The sequence below is a fragment of the Pongo pygmaeus genome, chromosome 17 (assembly GCF_028885625.2).
Source record: "Pongo pygmaeus isolate AG05252 chromosome 17, NHGRI_mPonPyg2-v2.0_pri, whole genome shotgun sequence".
Lineage (NCBI taxonomy): Eukaryota > Metazoa > Chordata > Mammalia > Primates > Hominidae > Pongo > Pongo pygmaeus.
In genome coordinates, this window is record NC_072390.2 from 59606871 (window position 1) to 59623666 (window position 16796).

Below are 16796 nucleotides of genomic sequence, written 5' to 3' on the forward strand. Positions count from 1 at the left end.
CTAAGGACTCTATGTTTAGCTGATAGCCCCCAGTAGCTAATCTCTGCTAGGCTTTGTGAAGTCTTACCTTCAAGTGAAGACTAAAATTTTTCCAGATACTTAAGATAATCCCTATGAAGGTTTCTAGAGTTCCTTTCTACATAGCTCCCCCTTCTCAGGTATCCTAACCTGCAAATTCCATTTCCCTCAGGAGCTCCAAACTCTGATCTTGGTTTTGTCTTCCCAGTGAAGTCACAGCTATCTGGGCTTTTCTTCCCTATGCCCAGATTTAGAAAGTACTCCCAGGCAGAAAACTAGGGCTACTCTGGAACCTCGTGAGTTTCCCTTCTCTAGAATCTCAGCCTGTGTTGTCTATTGTCTAGTGCCTGAAAACAATTATTTCATATATTTTGTTTAGTTAGTTTTATATTTATCTCCATGGAAAGGTTACGTCTACTACCTATTACTCTATCATGGCTGAAATCAAGTCAGTGATTATTTTGAGTTATGCAGAATTATTTACTACTCAAAGAGGTATATGATAGGGCCCTCTGTTGTGTATGAGCTGTTACCACCTTCAGTAAAAGAAGTGCTCTAGTATCATCCACAGCCCCTAAATAGCAAATAAGAATGAATTTTATGGGAATAACATCCAGGTGAATTCCCAGGGTGACAGGATATGAGGATGGGTTCAGTTTACATATTTAATTGGAAACTTCATATTCGTTTAGGAGCTGGATAGCTTCTCTGTGTCCATTGGAATCAAAGAATCATAAGACCATGGTACTGAAAAGATATGTAGTGACATTCTTCTCACAAGTACCAGTAGCAAATGCAGGAATGAACTGGGCTAAGGAGAGATAAGCTTTGGGACAATTTCAGTGGAAGTTGGAATGTGCATTCCTCCTGTTCACGAGCGTAAATGGTAATTTTTCAGTTTTGTTTTAAATTAAATGACAGACTGTTTTACTCTCTCTATCTCTGTCTCTCAAATGAAATCCCTTGCTAGGCTGGTCTGTTCCATTGGGGGTTTAGGGTTAAAAGGAAGGTCTGAAACATTTTTCTTGCCCCATTCACTGGCTACAGTTCAGAAATGTCTTTGCAAAATCCTAGGACTTTGTGAAACACATTTGAAAGCCACTGAGCTGGAACATCTCTTGATAATATCAGAGCCTCTCTAGTCTTTAACCCAGACCCTGTCTTTGATATAATCCAGTGGTTCTCAACTCTGTCTGCTCATTGGGATCACCTGAGAGCTTTGAAAAAGTACTACTGTTCAGGTTCCACCTCCAGAATGTTGATTTAATCACGCTGGGTCAGATCTCAGGTATGTTGATCTTTACAAAACTTCCTAGCTGATTCTAACATACAGCCAGAGTTGGGAACTTTTAATCTAGTCACACAGCTTGTGGTTGCATTCTTTGTCTCCCATACTCAGCTCCTGCTGAGGCCTGAGCACTTGCTTCTAGCTTCAGTGATGGCCTGCCAGGATTCCCCAGGGGTTTGGAATCCCACAGTGGGAGGTCATGAACACCAACATTCCTGGTCCTTTATTTTTTCTTTTTTTTTTTTTTCTTTTTTTTGAGACAGAGTCTCTCTCTGTTGCCCAGGCTGCAGTACAGTGGTGCGATCTCAGCTCATGGCAACCTCCACTTCCTGGGTTCAAGTGATTCTCCTGCCTCAGCCTCCCAAGTAGCTGAGATTACAGGTGCACGCCATGATACCCATCTAATTTTTGTATTTTTAGTAGAGACAGGGTTTTGCCTTGTTGGCCGGGCTGGTCTTGAATTCCTGACCTCAAGTGATCCACTCATCTCAGCCTCCCAAAGTGCTGGGATTACATGCGTGAGCCACCGCGCCTGGCCTGTCTGGTCCTTTCTTATCCACTCAAATAATTGGTTCTTCAGTCCACCTCACCTTCACTTGGAATACCTACACAGGGAATTATGTTAGAGTTTCATACTGTGTAAATTACAGAGAGTTCAGAGAGCAAAACGGAAATGCTCGGTGTTGCTAACTTGCATATCCTAACAGGCCTATGGTGGTTGGTTCTGCATGTTTATCACCAAAAATTGCTGTGAATGTTATAGCAACCACAGAAGGGCCCTACCCCAGAGAAGAAATGTGGTGTTAAAACATTAGATTAGTGGTTTTAAAACTTGGTTGTCCATTAGAATTCTCCTGAGGAGCATGTTAAAATGCATATGCCTCATTCTCTCCCTGAGAGATGGTGAGTTTGTAGGTCTACAGTGGGCCCCGGTATCTGTATTTATAACTGGCTCCTTCAGCGATTCTGATACAGTAATCTAGGACCACATCTTGAGAAGTGCCAAGTTCCAAATTAAGAGATGAGGCCTCCCTCATTGCTCCATACCCAGGCATATTTTCCTGCTCATGTAACCCAAAATATCTTACAAACAGTAAATTTAAATTATTGGTATCAGCAGAAAGTAGCACAGACATAGCTAACCCAAAAGAGTAGTTTATCTTCCACAAAGTCAGGCTTCTTTTTTTTTAATGAGTTATGTGATTTTTCTTAGATTCAAATCACCAGCTTCTCATCTCCTTGCAATAAACTTTGCTTTAGGTAAGCCTGAGATAAGGCTAGGTCACTCATTTGCTTCCCATTTTTTGGATTTTTAAGATTTTACTCAGTGATCTAATTTTGTTTTGAAAAATAAACTAAAAAGTGCTTTTTAAAAAGAAACCTGACTTGCACACACTTTATTTTTTTATATTTTTTTATACTTTAAGTTCTAGGGTACATGTGCACAACATGCAGGTTTGTTACATATGTGTACATGTGCCATGTTGGTGTGCTGCATCCATTAACTCGTCATTTACATTAGGTATATCTCCTAATGCTATCCCTCCCCTCCCCCCTGCCAAAAGAAACTACCATCAGAGTGAACAGGCAACCTACAGAATGGGAGAAAATTTTTGCAATCTACTCAACTGACAAAGGGCTAATATCTAGAATCTACAAAGAACTCAAACAAATTTACAAGAAAGAAAAACCCCATCAAAAAGTGGGCACACACTTTAAATGTATATTATTTAGTTAACTTATAGGAGAGAGAATAGCTATCTACTTTACAAAAGAATTCTTTACATTACAGAAGGACTTGCTTCCATGAAGAAATACTGTAAGCACAAATCTGCCTAGTGTTTTCAGAGTTTCACTGAAGCATTCGACCTAGGCTTAATGTGCATGGAAAACATTTTTCTTATAAAAGTGAGCCACACCTTTGAAACTGCCATGAATTTCACAAACAATCAACTCTTGGGAATGGGGAGAGAGGTGGGAGGCAGCCAGGCAGCCATGAAGCGTGCTAAGCTAAGTTTGTTGTCGAAAGTTTTCCACCAGAATTGTGTGCCCAATATGGAATGTCATTGACTGTTTCCTCACATGTTAGCTGTTTTGGGAGATAGTTCTGCTGAGGGCTGAGGGTGGTATAAAGGCTTAAAAAGACTCAGACCTTATCAAAAAGACAAAAACAAACCCCAAAACTCTCAATCTAAAGAGAAAAAGGAGATGTGGTGCATAGGTTAATAAAGACCTGAGTCAAAGAGCCCAATAAGATATCATCTCCCCAGACCGCTAGGATGGGAGGCAGAGGCTGTGATGTGTGCTTCCCCTGTCTTGCGGCTTGCCTTGTCCATCTCTGTCTGGATGGAGTAAGTGCTCAGTTCTCAGCAAAGGACATATTGGAACTGACAGCCTCACTATTGTGTATATAATATGTCATGGCTGACAGATGAAGCGCATTGCAATGGGATATAGCCATCAGCCAAGGCTGGAGGAGGCCTTGTTCTCTGGACCTCTTAGAAAGCACTCCTTCTGGGTCCTCCCTGCCCCTTCTCTGCAGCCCAGCTGAGTGAAGATCTTAAAGCACCATTCCCCCCATTACTCCTGATCCTTTGTTGTGCTTCCCTTTTGTCCACCCTGCACTTTGATTGCTGAGCACTCCCAGCAGGGCAGACTGCAGCTGAAATGGTAGGAACAATGGGATCAGGCAGTGGTCCAGGGAAGCACTAGGGACCGGGCATGCTCAACTGTATTACTCTCAGCTGGTCTGCCCTGGGTGTAAGTGAGCAGGCCCCACCTTTCAACTGCTAGGGTGAAATCCACCCTTCTGAGAGTCTCATGGCCTTCTCCAAAGGCAGAGTTAATTGAAAAGTGAAACAATTAGGAGATGGGGAGAACTAACAGTAAAAATTGCATTGAAGGGGAGTTACCTTATAAGCTCCTTTCATCTCTAAGTATTTGGGGAGGATTTCTTGTTTAGCACGTAAGGCATTTCAGTGTTCCAGTTTCATTAGGAGCCATCATCAAATGATAGATTAGTAGTATATTGTCTTTTGTGTGCAGCTGTATATTTTGCCATGGTAATAGGCACCTCATCCATTTATTTATTTAACACGCATTTATCAAGAGCTTTCTGGGTGCTTGGCTTTGTAGTAGGCCTTGGGGATAAGATGATAAGTCTCTGACCTCAAAGTACTTATAGTCTAGGAAAAGGAGACAGAAAAGTACACAAATAAATGCCACCTAGCAGTATAAAGACTGTGATAGATGTCTTTATGGGAGACAGTGGCAAATACAGGAGGTATACAGAGAATAAGAAATTAGGCTGAAGGCAGTGACTGTGTTTGCAGACATGTTGCAATATATAGATCATTGATCTCACTATTGACAAAATGAAATACCTGTAGTAAAATGTATGCTTCTTTATTCATTCAGTGGATGTTTATTGAGTGCCTACTGTGTGCCAGGTGCTCTGCCTAGTACCTCTGTGATGGTGTATACAAGCAAGAAGGGGAGACAGGCATTTAATTCAGTTAGCACACAAATCAAATGTAAAACTAAAACTATGGTATGTGCAACAAAGATAAGTTACATGGTTTCATGAAAACTTATAATAAGGGTATTTCCATAAGGTAGGGTGTCTCCCCAGGATTGAGCTGAAGCCAGAACATGAAAAAAACATTAATTAGGGGCTCTGCTAGGTACCAAGAATAAGATAATGGAATAGCAGAGAAAAAAACGGTAGGAGTTAGGGCCCAAGATCCTGGCCTAGCGTCACCATGGAGCCTCTCTGTGGACTTTGGTGCCCAGAAGTAGAAAAGTGATGGTGGTAGAGGTGGGAAAAAAAGAAGGCCACTGCAAGTCCTGTTTTACCCAGGTCCAAAACAATCACACCGTTTGTCCCACTTTTTTTTTGAAACGGAGTTTCGCTCTTATTGCCCAGGCTTGAGTGCAATGGCGCGATCTCAGCTAACCACACCCTCTACTTCCCGGGTTCAAGTGATTCTCCTGCCTCAGCCTCCCAGGTAGCTGGGATAACAGGCATGCGCCACCACGCCTGGCTAATTTTCTATTTTTAGTAGGGATGAGGTTTTTCCATGTTGGTCATGCTGGTTTCGAACTCCCGACCTCAGGTGATCCACCTGCCTCGGCCTCCCAAGTACTGGAACTACAGGTGTGAGCCACCACACCCAGCCATCCCACTGTTATTTTTAATAATCACCCCCACTAACCTTCAAGGTGCCCCAGTATGAGTAATCATACACTGATACCCTAAGGAGCAGAAAACTTAGCCTCCAAGAGCTCCTCTAGACCTGTGATCCTGTTAGTAAACACAGAGTGCCAGCTAATTTCCAAAGCATAAATAGAAACTAGCAATGCCCTGATTCATAAAAGATAAGTAAGTGGCACTTAATATTTTATGCCATGAATAAGATTTCTATGTTTTTGCATAAAATGGAATAGCAGCCTATGTCCACAGCAGTAATGCCAGTAAACACCCTCAAGTGGTCGGATTAATTCTCTATATGTTGATGATGGTGGTGTTTCTACTATAAGTTGCAAGATGAATTAAAAAATTAAATTGTTTTCTTAATTTTCTCCTGGGTATTTACAGGCTTCACTTGAGGAAACTATCTCATGATGCTTACAAAATATTGTAAGTATAAACAGGATTTCACAAAATCAGGGAGGCAGGAAATAACCCTAGGGATTCCAGAAACTAGTGTGAAGGAAATCCTAGTTTCATGACTACATTGAATTGTCCCTGTAATGCTTTATGCCATCTGTGTTTTGACTCTTAACAGGGGCTGTAAGACATGTTTTCCTGTAAAGCATAAGTTCTATAGCTTCAATGAAAAATAGAGATAAAATGAGATATACAAAGATAGATGATAGATAGATAGATAGATAGATGATAGATAGATATTACCAGCTAAAATGTTCTAAATTCATGAAGCCAGTCATCATATACTTCCTGGAGGGGTTCTTCAGTTTACTAATATTTTCTCTTTTTAACAGTCCTTAGGCTAATGCATCCTGTAAGTTTACTACTCTATGTATAAATTGGGCTTATAATAAACCTTAAGGAATGCTTCTTTGAACTAGTATCATGGCTTAAAATTCATCTGGAACAGTGAAAGCATATTTTTATTAAAAATAGTTTTAATATCTCCAAACAATGTGTTCACTATCCAGTCTCATTGTGGTTTTGTAGACACTGATTATGTTGTGCCTCCAGCAACAGGTTCGGCTTTTTATTTTAGCTGGAGAGCGTCAGTCCTGAGAAAGATTCTGGAGACATTCCTTTAGAATCAATGTAGGGGAAACACAGTTCACAAAGTTCAGAGGAGTGATCTTGAATGACAACTATTTTTTTTTTCCTGACACATTTGTCTAGCAGACTCAAGGTTCCTTTTGAGACTATTCAAGAGTTTCCTCAAGAAAGCAGTAAGTGCGTAATACAAAGTATAAGGATTTCTTTGCATGCTAACCCCCAAACAGAGCAACATTCCTAGAGTCCACAAGGATTTGAAGGCTTAGGACAATTCTTGTGTGTTTCTTTTTTTCTATTTCTTCTCCATGCCCTTGATTGGCCCACTTTTTCCCATGCAGGCTTCATACTTCTCCCCTTAATTCCTCAACCTGCGCTGTTTTTACTGGTTACAGTGGTTCCTGATGAGCTACTTGTACAGAGATGTTGAGCTCTAAGACAAAGTACAAGATGAAATGGACTGGAACAGGAGGAAGCGAGGAAAGACATACATTTGAAGAGAAGCAGGGACAGAAATAAGAGGCTGTTCGAGTTAGGTGAAAGAACACTGGGAGTCGGGAATTTCAGATTCTCTCCTGGGATTTGCCATCTTTGGCAGGACTCTCCATTGTTCAGGTCTCAGCTTCTTCACTTGTAGAATAGCATGTAAAAATGCAAAAAGGCACTGAGCTAAGTGACCTTTATGTCCCCTCCCTCCTGTCTCTAAAGATTGCATTAAATCAAGGTAGGTCAAGATTTCTGTTATTTAGGGAGAAAAGACAGCAATTAAAGTGTGCTTACTGGTGTTCAAAATCAGTGCAATACATCTTTACTACTGCAATTGAGAAAACCTCTGTAAAACATTCTAAAATTAAAGGTGGCTGTTCATTTCAGTATTTATTTCCAATTTTCAGATAATTGAGACTTTTGATGTCAAATATTAAGTAGCTTCAACATGCTCATCTTTGTTTCTCTCTCTCTTTCTCTCTCTCTCTCCCTCTCCAATCTGCCCACCCTTAGGCTTACGAGAGGCCCCAGAAACATTCAACTCTCCATTATGACACGGGCCTCCCACAGGACTTCACCGGTGACACCTTAAAACCAAAGCACCAGCAAAAAAGCAGCAGCCAGAACCACATGGACTGGTCCACCAACTCTGACAGTGGACCCGTCACTCAGAATTGCTTCATCAGTCCAGAGTCTGGCAGAGAAACTGCAAGCACCAGCAAGATTCCAGCTCTTGAGCCTGTGGCTTCCTTTGCAAAGGCCCAGGGTAAGAAAGGCAGTGCAGGGAACACGTGGAGTCAGTTGTCTAACAACAACAAAGATCTGCTCTTGGGAGGTGTGGCTCCATCCCCAAGCAGCCACAGCTCACCAGCCCCACCCAGCAGTTCTGCTGAGTGCAACGGGCTTCAGCCCTTGGTGGATCAAGATGGAGGAGGTACAAAGGAGCCCCCAGAACCACCTACTGTGGGCAGCAAGAAAAAGTCCAGTAAGAAAGATGTGATAAGTCAGACCATACCAAACCCAGACCTGGATTGGGTCAAGAATGCCCAGAAAGCATTTGACAATACAGAAGGGAAAAGGGAAGGTTATTCCGCAGATAGTGCCCAAGAGGCATCACCAGCCAGGCAGAACGTGAGTTCTGCCAGTAATCCTGAAAATGACTCAAGTCATGTCCGGATTACTATCCCCATCAAGGCACCCTCTCTGGATCCAACCAACCATAAGAGGAAAAAGAGACAGTCCATTAAAGCGGTGGTGGAAAAGATCATGCCAGAGAAAGCCCTGGCTTCTGGAATCACCATGAGCAGTGAAGTAGTTAACAGGATACTTTCCAACTCTGAGGGGAATAAGAAGGATCCCCGTGTCCCTAAGTTGGGTAAAATGATAGAGAATGAGTCCCCCTCAGTTGGCCTTGAAACTGGTGGAAATGCTGAGAAAGTTATCCCAGGAGGTGTGTCTAAGCCGCGGAAGCCACCCATGGTCATGACACCTCCAACGTGCACAGATCACTCTCCATCCAGAAAGCTGCCGGAAATCCAGCATCCAAAATTTGCTGCAAAACGAAGGTGGACTTGCAGCAAACCAAAACCTAGCACCATACTTCGAGAGGCAGTTATGGCCACCTCTGATAAACTGATGCTGGAGCCCCCGTCTGCATATCCCATCACCCCATCCAGCCCTCTCTACACCAACACAGACAGTCTTACTGTGATCACTCCAGTCAAAAAGAAGCGGGGACGACCAAAGAAGCAGCCTTTGCTCACAGTCGAGACGATTCATGAGGGAACTTCCACCAGCCCCGTCAGTCCCATCAGCCGAGAGTTTCCTGGCACTAAGAAAAGAAAGCGACGACGCAATTTAGCGAAGTTGGCCCAGCTAGTGCCAGGAGAGGACAAACCCATGAGCGAGATGAAATTTCACAAGAAAGTTGGAAAGCTCGGCGTGTTGGATAAGAAGACCATCAAAACTATCAATAAGATGAAGACACTCAAGAGGAAAAACATCTTGAATCAGATCTTGTCCTGTTCCAGCAGTGTTGCTCTGAAGGCAAAAGCTCCCCCAGAGACCAGCCCTGGGGCAGCAGCCATTGAAAGCAAACTGGGCAAGCAGATTAATGTCAGCAAGAGGGGAACCATCTACATTGGCAAGAAGCGGGGCAGAAAGCCAAGAGCAGAGCTGCCACCCCCATCCGAAGAACCCAAAACAGCCATCAAGCACCCCAGGCCTGTTTCTAGCCAGCCGGATGTTCCAGCCGTGCCTTCCAACTTTCAGTCACTTGTGGCGTCTTCACCAGCAGCTATGCACCCACTTTCAACACAGTTAGGTGGGTCCAATGGCAACCTGAGCCCTGCCAGCACTGAAACCAATTTTTCAGAGTTGAAAACTATGCCAAATCTCCAGCCCATCAGTGCTCTTCCAACCAAAACCCAAAAGGGAATACACAGTGGAACCTGGAAGCTGTCTCCACCCAGACTGATGGCCAACTCCCCTTCACATCTGTGTGAGATTGGCTCCCTAAAGGAAATCACGCTGTCCCCTGTGAGCGAGTCCCACAGTGAGGAGACCATCCCCAGCGACAGTGGCATTGGGACAGACAACAACAGCACTTCTGACCAAGCGGAGAAGAGCTCAGAATCCCGAAGGAGGTACTCTTTTGATTTCTGCTCCCTGGACAACCCGGAGGCCATTCCGTCCGACACCAGCACAAAGAACCGGCATGGCCACCGGCAAAAGCATCTCATTGTGGACAACTTCCTGGCCCACGAAAGCCTCAAGAAGCCAAAGCACAAGAGGAAACGGAAAAGCCTGCAAAACCGCGATGACCTCCAGTTTCTGGCAGACCTGGAGGAGCTAATCACCAAGTTCCAAGTGTTCAGAATCTCCCACCGGAGTTACACCTTCTACCATGAGAATCCATATCCCAGCATTTTTCGGATTAATTTTGATCACTATTACCCGGTGCCATATATCCAGTATGACCCGTTGCTCTATCTTCGTAGGACTTCAGACTTGAAGTCAAAGAAGAAGCGTGGTAGGCCTGCAAAAACCAATGACACCATGACAAAGGTGCCTTTTTTACAAGGGTTCAGCTACCCTATTCCCAGTGGAAGTTACTATGCACCCTATGGAATGCCTTACACATCAATGCCTATGATGAACCTTGGTTATTACGGTCAGTACCCAGCTCCTTTGTACCTATCGCACACGCTTGGAGCAGCTTCCCCATTCATGAGGCCAACAGTGCCACCACCTCAGTTCCACACAAACTCCCACGTAAAGATGTCCGGTGCAGCTAAGCATAAAGCCAAGCATGGAGTACACCTGCAGGGACCTGTTAGCATGGGCCTTGGTGACATGCAGCCTTCTCTGAACCCTCCCAAGGTAGGCAGTGCCAGTCTGTCCAGTGGTCGGCTCCATAAGAGAAAACACAAACACAAGCATAAGCACAAGGAAGACCGGATCCTAGGGACCCATGACAACCTGAGTGGTCTCTTTGCAGGCAAAGCCACAGGCTTCTCCAGCCACATCTTGAGCGAGCGGCTGAGTAGCACAGACAAAGAGCTCCCGCTGGTGAGTGAGAACAAGAAGCATAAGGAGAAACAGAAGCACCAGCACAGCGAAGCCGGCCACAAAGCTTCTAAGAACAACTTTGAGGTGGACACCCTGTCTACACTGTCACTTTCCGACGCCCAGCACTGGACACAGGCCAAGGAAAAAGGAGACTTGAGCAGTGAGCCCGTGGACTCATGCACGAAAAGATACTCTGGCAGTGGCGGGGATGGTGGCAGCACGAGATCGGAGAACCTGGACGTGTTCAGTGAAATGAACCCTTCGAATGACAAGTGGGACAGTGACGTGAGTGGGAGTAAAAGGAGGAGCTATGAAGGCTTTGGAACGTACAGGGAAAAGGACATCCAAGCCTTCAAGATGAACCGCAAGGAGAGAAGTTCTTATGACTCCTCCATGTCTCCAGGTAAGGCTGTTTTTCTTCAGACTTGGATTGTCTAGTTATTTCATTGCTGGGCTTTGCACCTCAGACACATCTGTGGCACATTGTGTTCACTAGTTTGCAAAGAGGTGGGAATCAAATTAAAATGGGTCTCCTTGCACATTTGAGTTTGCTGCACATTTTGTACATTGTTTACTTGGTATTTACTATCTTCCTTCTCTCCTGGAGCCATTGTTTGAGAAACTGTGAAGCCATAACCCTAATAGCTGCCTAGGCTGCAGTCGTGCCCACTATGGTTATGCTTTTTATTAAAGATGCTGTTCTTAGGTCTTCATCTGATCTAATGGTACAGTTTGCTGTTTGGATACAGCCTCTAAAACTCATTAAGAATCCAAGAATGCCAAGCCTGGAAGGAAATGACTAGCTAGTTTGTCTGGCATGCCAGCTCCAGAAGTCACACATCTAATGTGAGAAGTCTACTGCAGAGCCATTAGAAGCTGATGACCAGTAAATCCTGAAGTCTAACTGATCAGGTAGCCACAGCCTTGGGCCATATTGTTTCCATTTTTTTCCATGGGCATTTGATAAGCTGTCCTGGGCAGATCCCTAAAATGAAAACTTGACTACATTCAGATACTTGTCATTTTCGTGCACTAAGTGGAAGGAGGCAGGCTGGAAGGTGGTATGTGCCTCCTGCTTCCAGCAGACCTTATAACTGTGTCTCATTGCATGCCCACTAGAAAGGGATTTTGCTCACTAATTTAAACTGAAATGCTGGTTGCTACTAGAAGGACCCTATTCCTTGTCAGTTGTTGGCAGAATTCCTTTGCTAACCTCCCCAACCACACAAAATCCTTCCCTGCTGTTAGGGCCTCACATTTCTGCAAAAGTATCCCTTTGACCCTGGCCTTACATCATATATGATAAGACTCCTGTAAAGACGAGAGCAGTTAGTTATTAGGAAAATAGTAGAAACTTCTTACCTAGGAGTTGCAGAAGCTAAAAAAAAAAAAGTTCTTATGTTCCCCCTGTTCCCAAGTAGTATAAAACCCTCCGACCAAAGCCTGGCTTTAAAAACCCAATCATCCATGTTTAAGGTTTGGTGTAGCATTTCACTTCTGTTTATGATGTGTACCACTCACTTGTCCTCTCCCTTCCCAGGGAGCCCATATTTCCTGAAGGCAAGAATAGTCTATTCATGAAGAATTAGAGACATTTTCTAGGCCAGCAGATTTCAGGAAGAAATATGATTATGAGGTAGAAACCAATTAAAGATCGCCCCAGATTGCCACTAGCTTGTGAGTTGTAGTGGTAGATGTTCTCCTTGCTTAATGAAGAGACCAATTAGCAGTCACATCTCCTGCGTTTACTAAAGGTAATAAATGACCTACACTTTGTGTCTACCCAAAGTGGATGTGCTCATCTGGGCTTCATCATTTCTCATCATCAGACTTTGTTGAAGGTGCTTGGTTTTATGCAGAGTGCAGGCTAAGCCCGCCTGGGCAGGAGGTACTACCTTGACCTTGCATGACATGTGAGAAACTGATCTCTTTCAGCATGATGAAACTGATTCATGGGACCTACACTAGCTGTGGACAGAAGATGTTCTTATTTTTGTAATTTTATGAGCCTTATTTAGCTAGAAAATAATGGTGAGGGGTAATTGTTAAGAACCTACAAGCAAAAATCCTAACTTAACAGACCCAAGGAGCAAGATCTCAAGAAGCTAAAACCAGACGTTGTTGCATGTTAGGTTTCTCAATGATTTTACGAGGATTTGTCTGTGGCCAGGCTGTGTTGCTGAGTGCTGGTTGACTTCATAAAATTTCCCAGCTGGGGTTCACGTCCAGTCACTGTGTGCCCCCACTCTAGTTATATTGCTTTTCATGTGCTTGCATTTATATCGCATTCATCACTTTATTAAAACTCCTCCTCATCCCTGTTCCATCTCATCTGATCTTCAGCCAGCCACTTGAGATGGGAAGAAATAGGTATCATGACAATGTCATGAAAGAAAGCTGGATTCAACCTGAAGAACTGGATACAAGGCCCAACTCTGTTACTAATTCTCTGTGTGGCCTTAGGCATGGGATTCCACTTCTTTGGGGTACTGTCTGCCCATCTGTAACTCATGGGGTTGGGCCAGACCTCTTGTGTATAGTGTGCTTCCATTCTTAAAGCCATTTCACATAAATTTTTGTGTAATACCCTTTGTGCAATCTTATTAGGTACTTTTATTCCTATATTACAGATCAGGATACTGAGGCTCAAAGAGATCAAGAGAACTGTCCAGGTTCAAAAAGCTTTTGGTTTTGATTCTAAGCCCAAAACTTTGCCTGCTGCATTGAACCTTGACTGCCTGCCTGCCACCGAGCTAGTGAAAGCTGTGTTTAGAACACAGCTCTTGGTGCCCAGTCCAGTGCTCCTCTATGTCACCTCTGCCCTTGCTTTCAGAATCCCATTCATCCTCATATCACATGCCCTTCCCTAAGGCATCTGCACAGTGATTATGTGATGATTGCAGAAGAGAATAGTTAAGGAAAGAAGACACTCGTTTATTCAATTCCTGACCAATGTAGAAGGAATCCTTGTGGCCTTACCTTTTCTGAATATCAGCCTGGAGACAACATGGACAGATCTTCCACCTCTGTCCTTACTGAAATCCAGCACTCTGAGTTATTTTTGCCACTGCTTTGTTTCTATCTCTGTCCTCTATGAGGTTATTTTTTCCCAGAACTTTAATGAATCATAATTGTTGGTGGCTGCTACATCTATATGAGCTATGCCTGATGTTCCTGAATATCTTGTTAAGTTTCTTACTGAGACAGACCAGATTCCCTCTTATTCCCCTCCCTTCCAAGCCTTAGCCTCTCATTGCCTGTATCTCGAATGTCTCCTCCATGGCTATGCCCCCAAAGCATGAGAGAAAAATATCTTTAGCATCACATAGAATCCAATGTCAGAGTTTGTCAAGACTCCCTGAAGAGCATTCACCTTAATGTGATAGACTCTGAAGAGTGCCAAGTTCCATGAAAAGACAGGAGGCAGATGAGATGAAGCTGAGCTTACTAGATGCATTAAGAGCTTTCAGTGACTTTATCTGAGTGGAGGTGTCTGTTCAGCTGGGTGGTTCTGAGGGTCATGATTGGAAATAGGCATCTGCACTTTCTACAACTTCTCTCCCTCCACCTTTTCCTTAGTCATGCTTGATTCATTTCCTTAGCATCCAAATGTCCTATTTCACATGAACTATTCTTCTCTAAAATAGATACAGTATAAATATAGATGTCATCCTTTAGCCTGTTGAGGATGAGATTTAGAAGCAGAGTCAAGAGAAGGCTTTGAGTGCTCCCTGAGATCAGAGCTGATGAAAGATACCATCTAAATGTAAGTCATTACCATTATGGAGAGAGGAATTAGAGACCCTATTTAGCAATAGCAGCAGTTGCACACTCCATTTCCTTTTTCTTGCTTGGAAAATCTTTCATTCTTTGTCTCCCTGCCCAGCAGATGGTTGCATTGTCTTGTTAGCCCATTTCTAACATACCTAGGGCTAGGATGCAGTACAGACTCCTGACCATTTTTCTGTATTTTGCGCCTCCTTTTTTTGGTTTCAGAATGCAGCAGCTCTTTTGGCCTGTTTTCTAAATGCATACCATCTGCTAAATGTCCATTTATAAAAATGCTTGCCTGGGACCAGAAAATGGATAAATAGTGAGAAGGTGCAATCTCAGAATTGGTATAAGCCTTACCAGCTCCTATTTGGGCCTGTCTGTCGGCAGGCATTGCCTTCTCTTGCACACTAACATGCAGCAGAGGGCCAGAAGAGCAAATGCATACTCCAGGGGTGACAATGCATAGTCAGAATGATGCCATGTGCCCTCAAAGCCAAGTTTTCACAAGGTGGTGGAAGAGTGATGAGTGACATTTTCTATTCAGACCACTTGGAAACAATCTCTGCGTACTTTGACCTAAACTTATGCCAGATACTGAGACCTCATGACAACTGCTGTTCAAGCTCCTATCAGATAATTAAAAAAAAAAAAAAAATGAGAAGAGTGAATCTACATGTGTTACCTCTTAGTTTAGTGCCATTGTTAAGAAGGTAGCCATCCCAAGTCCCCGAATGTTGAGTACTGTCCTCATGATGAGTGGATTCTGAGAACTGATTCTCAGAGCACATTTCAGATATCCAAATTCTGCCACGTAGGTAGCTGGATTCCCTGGCACCTGGCCCCCTCCACCTCTCCTTGTAGCTTCTTTCTTGCCGTTTGCCAACTCCTCTTATCAGCACTGTGGAAATTTGAGGAGGCAGTCTCTGCTGTCACTCACTGGCAGGATATGAATGCCTAAGCGGAAAATAATACAAAAACCTCCTCCAAGCAGTCATCCAGATGAGGGAATTAGCCACATGGATGAAATGTCATGAAAACTATACAAAAGAAACATTTCAGGATCATTTCCTTAAAATGGAATAAAAGGAAGAAGAGGACTAATGGGAGGAGAAAATTAAGACCAGGAATAAAGAGAGTAAAACCTGGGAAGCTGACGAAATATAGTCTTTTTAACCTTAATCCAAGTCCAATTCTCAGTCCTCTTGTGGGAGGAAATGAAAGATTAATTAGCTAATGGCTGTTGTGCAGTTCAAGTAGGGTTAGGAAGACCTGTCCAAGTCTTATCTCTCACACTAACCAGCTGAAAGACCTCTTCTGTTTTTTGACTTTCAGTTTTCCAAAATGGGACTATGACCATAAAGGTTCTGACCAGACCTGATAGTTGAAGATTCTAAAAGACTCAAATTTATACAATGGAATTTCAATATCTACAGCACTCCCCCGCACACATGTACAGGCAGTAGTTACAAAGTAAATATCCAAGTTATTGACCATGTTGACCAAATAATTAGTTGTTCAATGAAGTTTGAAAACAGGTACCACTGGTTGTATATTAATCTATGAGACTCATCCCATTCATCTTTAGCTCCAGCCATTGCACTTAGCCATTGGATTTCTCCTTTGCAAAAGGTGGAACTCCTAGTGCTTGAGTCCCACCGGCTGAAACCATAGTCACTATCTGAGACACAAATAGGTTAGAACACAAATATGAACATTTTTATGTGAACAGACAGAGCACACTTGGATTTGTATTTAGACTCAGCATTAAATAAATCTTAATAATGTAGTACAAACATCTCATTTTGCTGAAGAGCACACTGAGGCTTAAGAAGATCAAGTGACTCATCTAATGATACATATTTAATTGGGTGAAGAGCTCAGACTGGGAAGCTTCACATCAAGGAGAAGGGCAGGGAAAGGGAGAGAGAGAGTGAATACAAGAAAAAAACAGAAAGGTGAGTCATGGGAGAGATGTTAAGCTATATGTTTTCCTTTGCTGTGAGCTGTTGTAAAAGGTAAGCATCTCTTTGACAATCATTTGGTTTCCAGGCTGTCTCTGGGGACCCATGTCTGAGACTGGAAACGATCTTTGTGGGCTCTGATGGAAGTCATTTTTTTTTTCCTTTCCTGTCTTAACAATTGCACATACTTATTTTATTGAGCCTCCCAAGTTTCCTCCTAAGGTTTCCTTTTGGAAACCAAGAATTAATCAAATTAAATGATATAACCCATAACTTTGTAGCAATGAAACAAACAAAAAAAAATAACTGAGACTCACAGCATCTCTTTTGCTACATTGAAATCAGAAATGGAGCAATTCTGCCTTTGGAGCTTGAAGTCCCCAAGCCATTTATCTTCCCACAGTTGGCAAATGTTCTCCTGTCCTGGTGAAAGTTTTTATTTATA

The 16796-nt window shown here is 43.1% G+C and overlaps 1 protein-coding gene across 2 annotated transcripts in view; it reads left to right on the plus strand.

Annotated features, from left to right (window-relative positions):
* SETBP1 (SET binding protein 1) overlaps nucleotides 1-16796 on the plus strand; it is a 383612-nt gene that overhangs the window by 261450 nt on the left and 105366 nt on the right. For both annotated transcript variants that reach the window (XM_054460266.2, XM_063653620.1), the window contains one exon: nucleotides 7560-11019. In XM_054460266.2, the coding sequence (XP_054316241.2) occupies nucleotides 7560-11019 (3460 nt within the window). The remainder of the gene's footprint in view (nucleotides 1-7559; nucleotides 11020-16796) is intronic.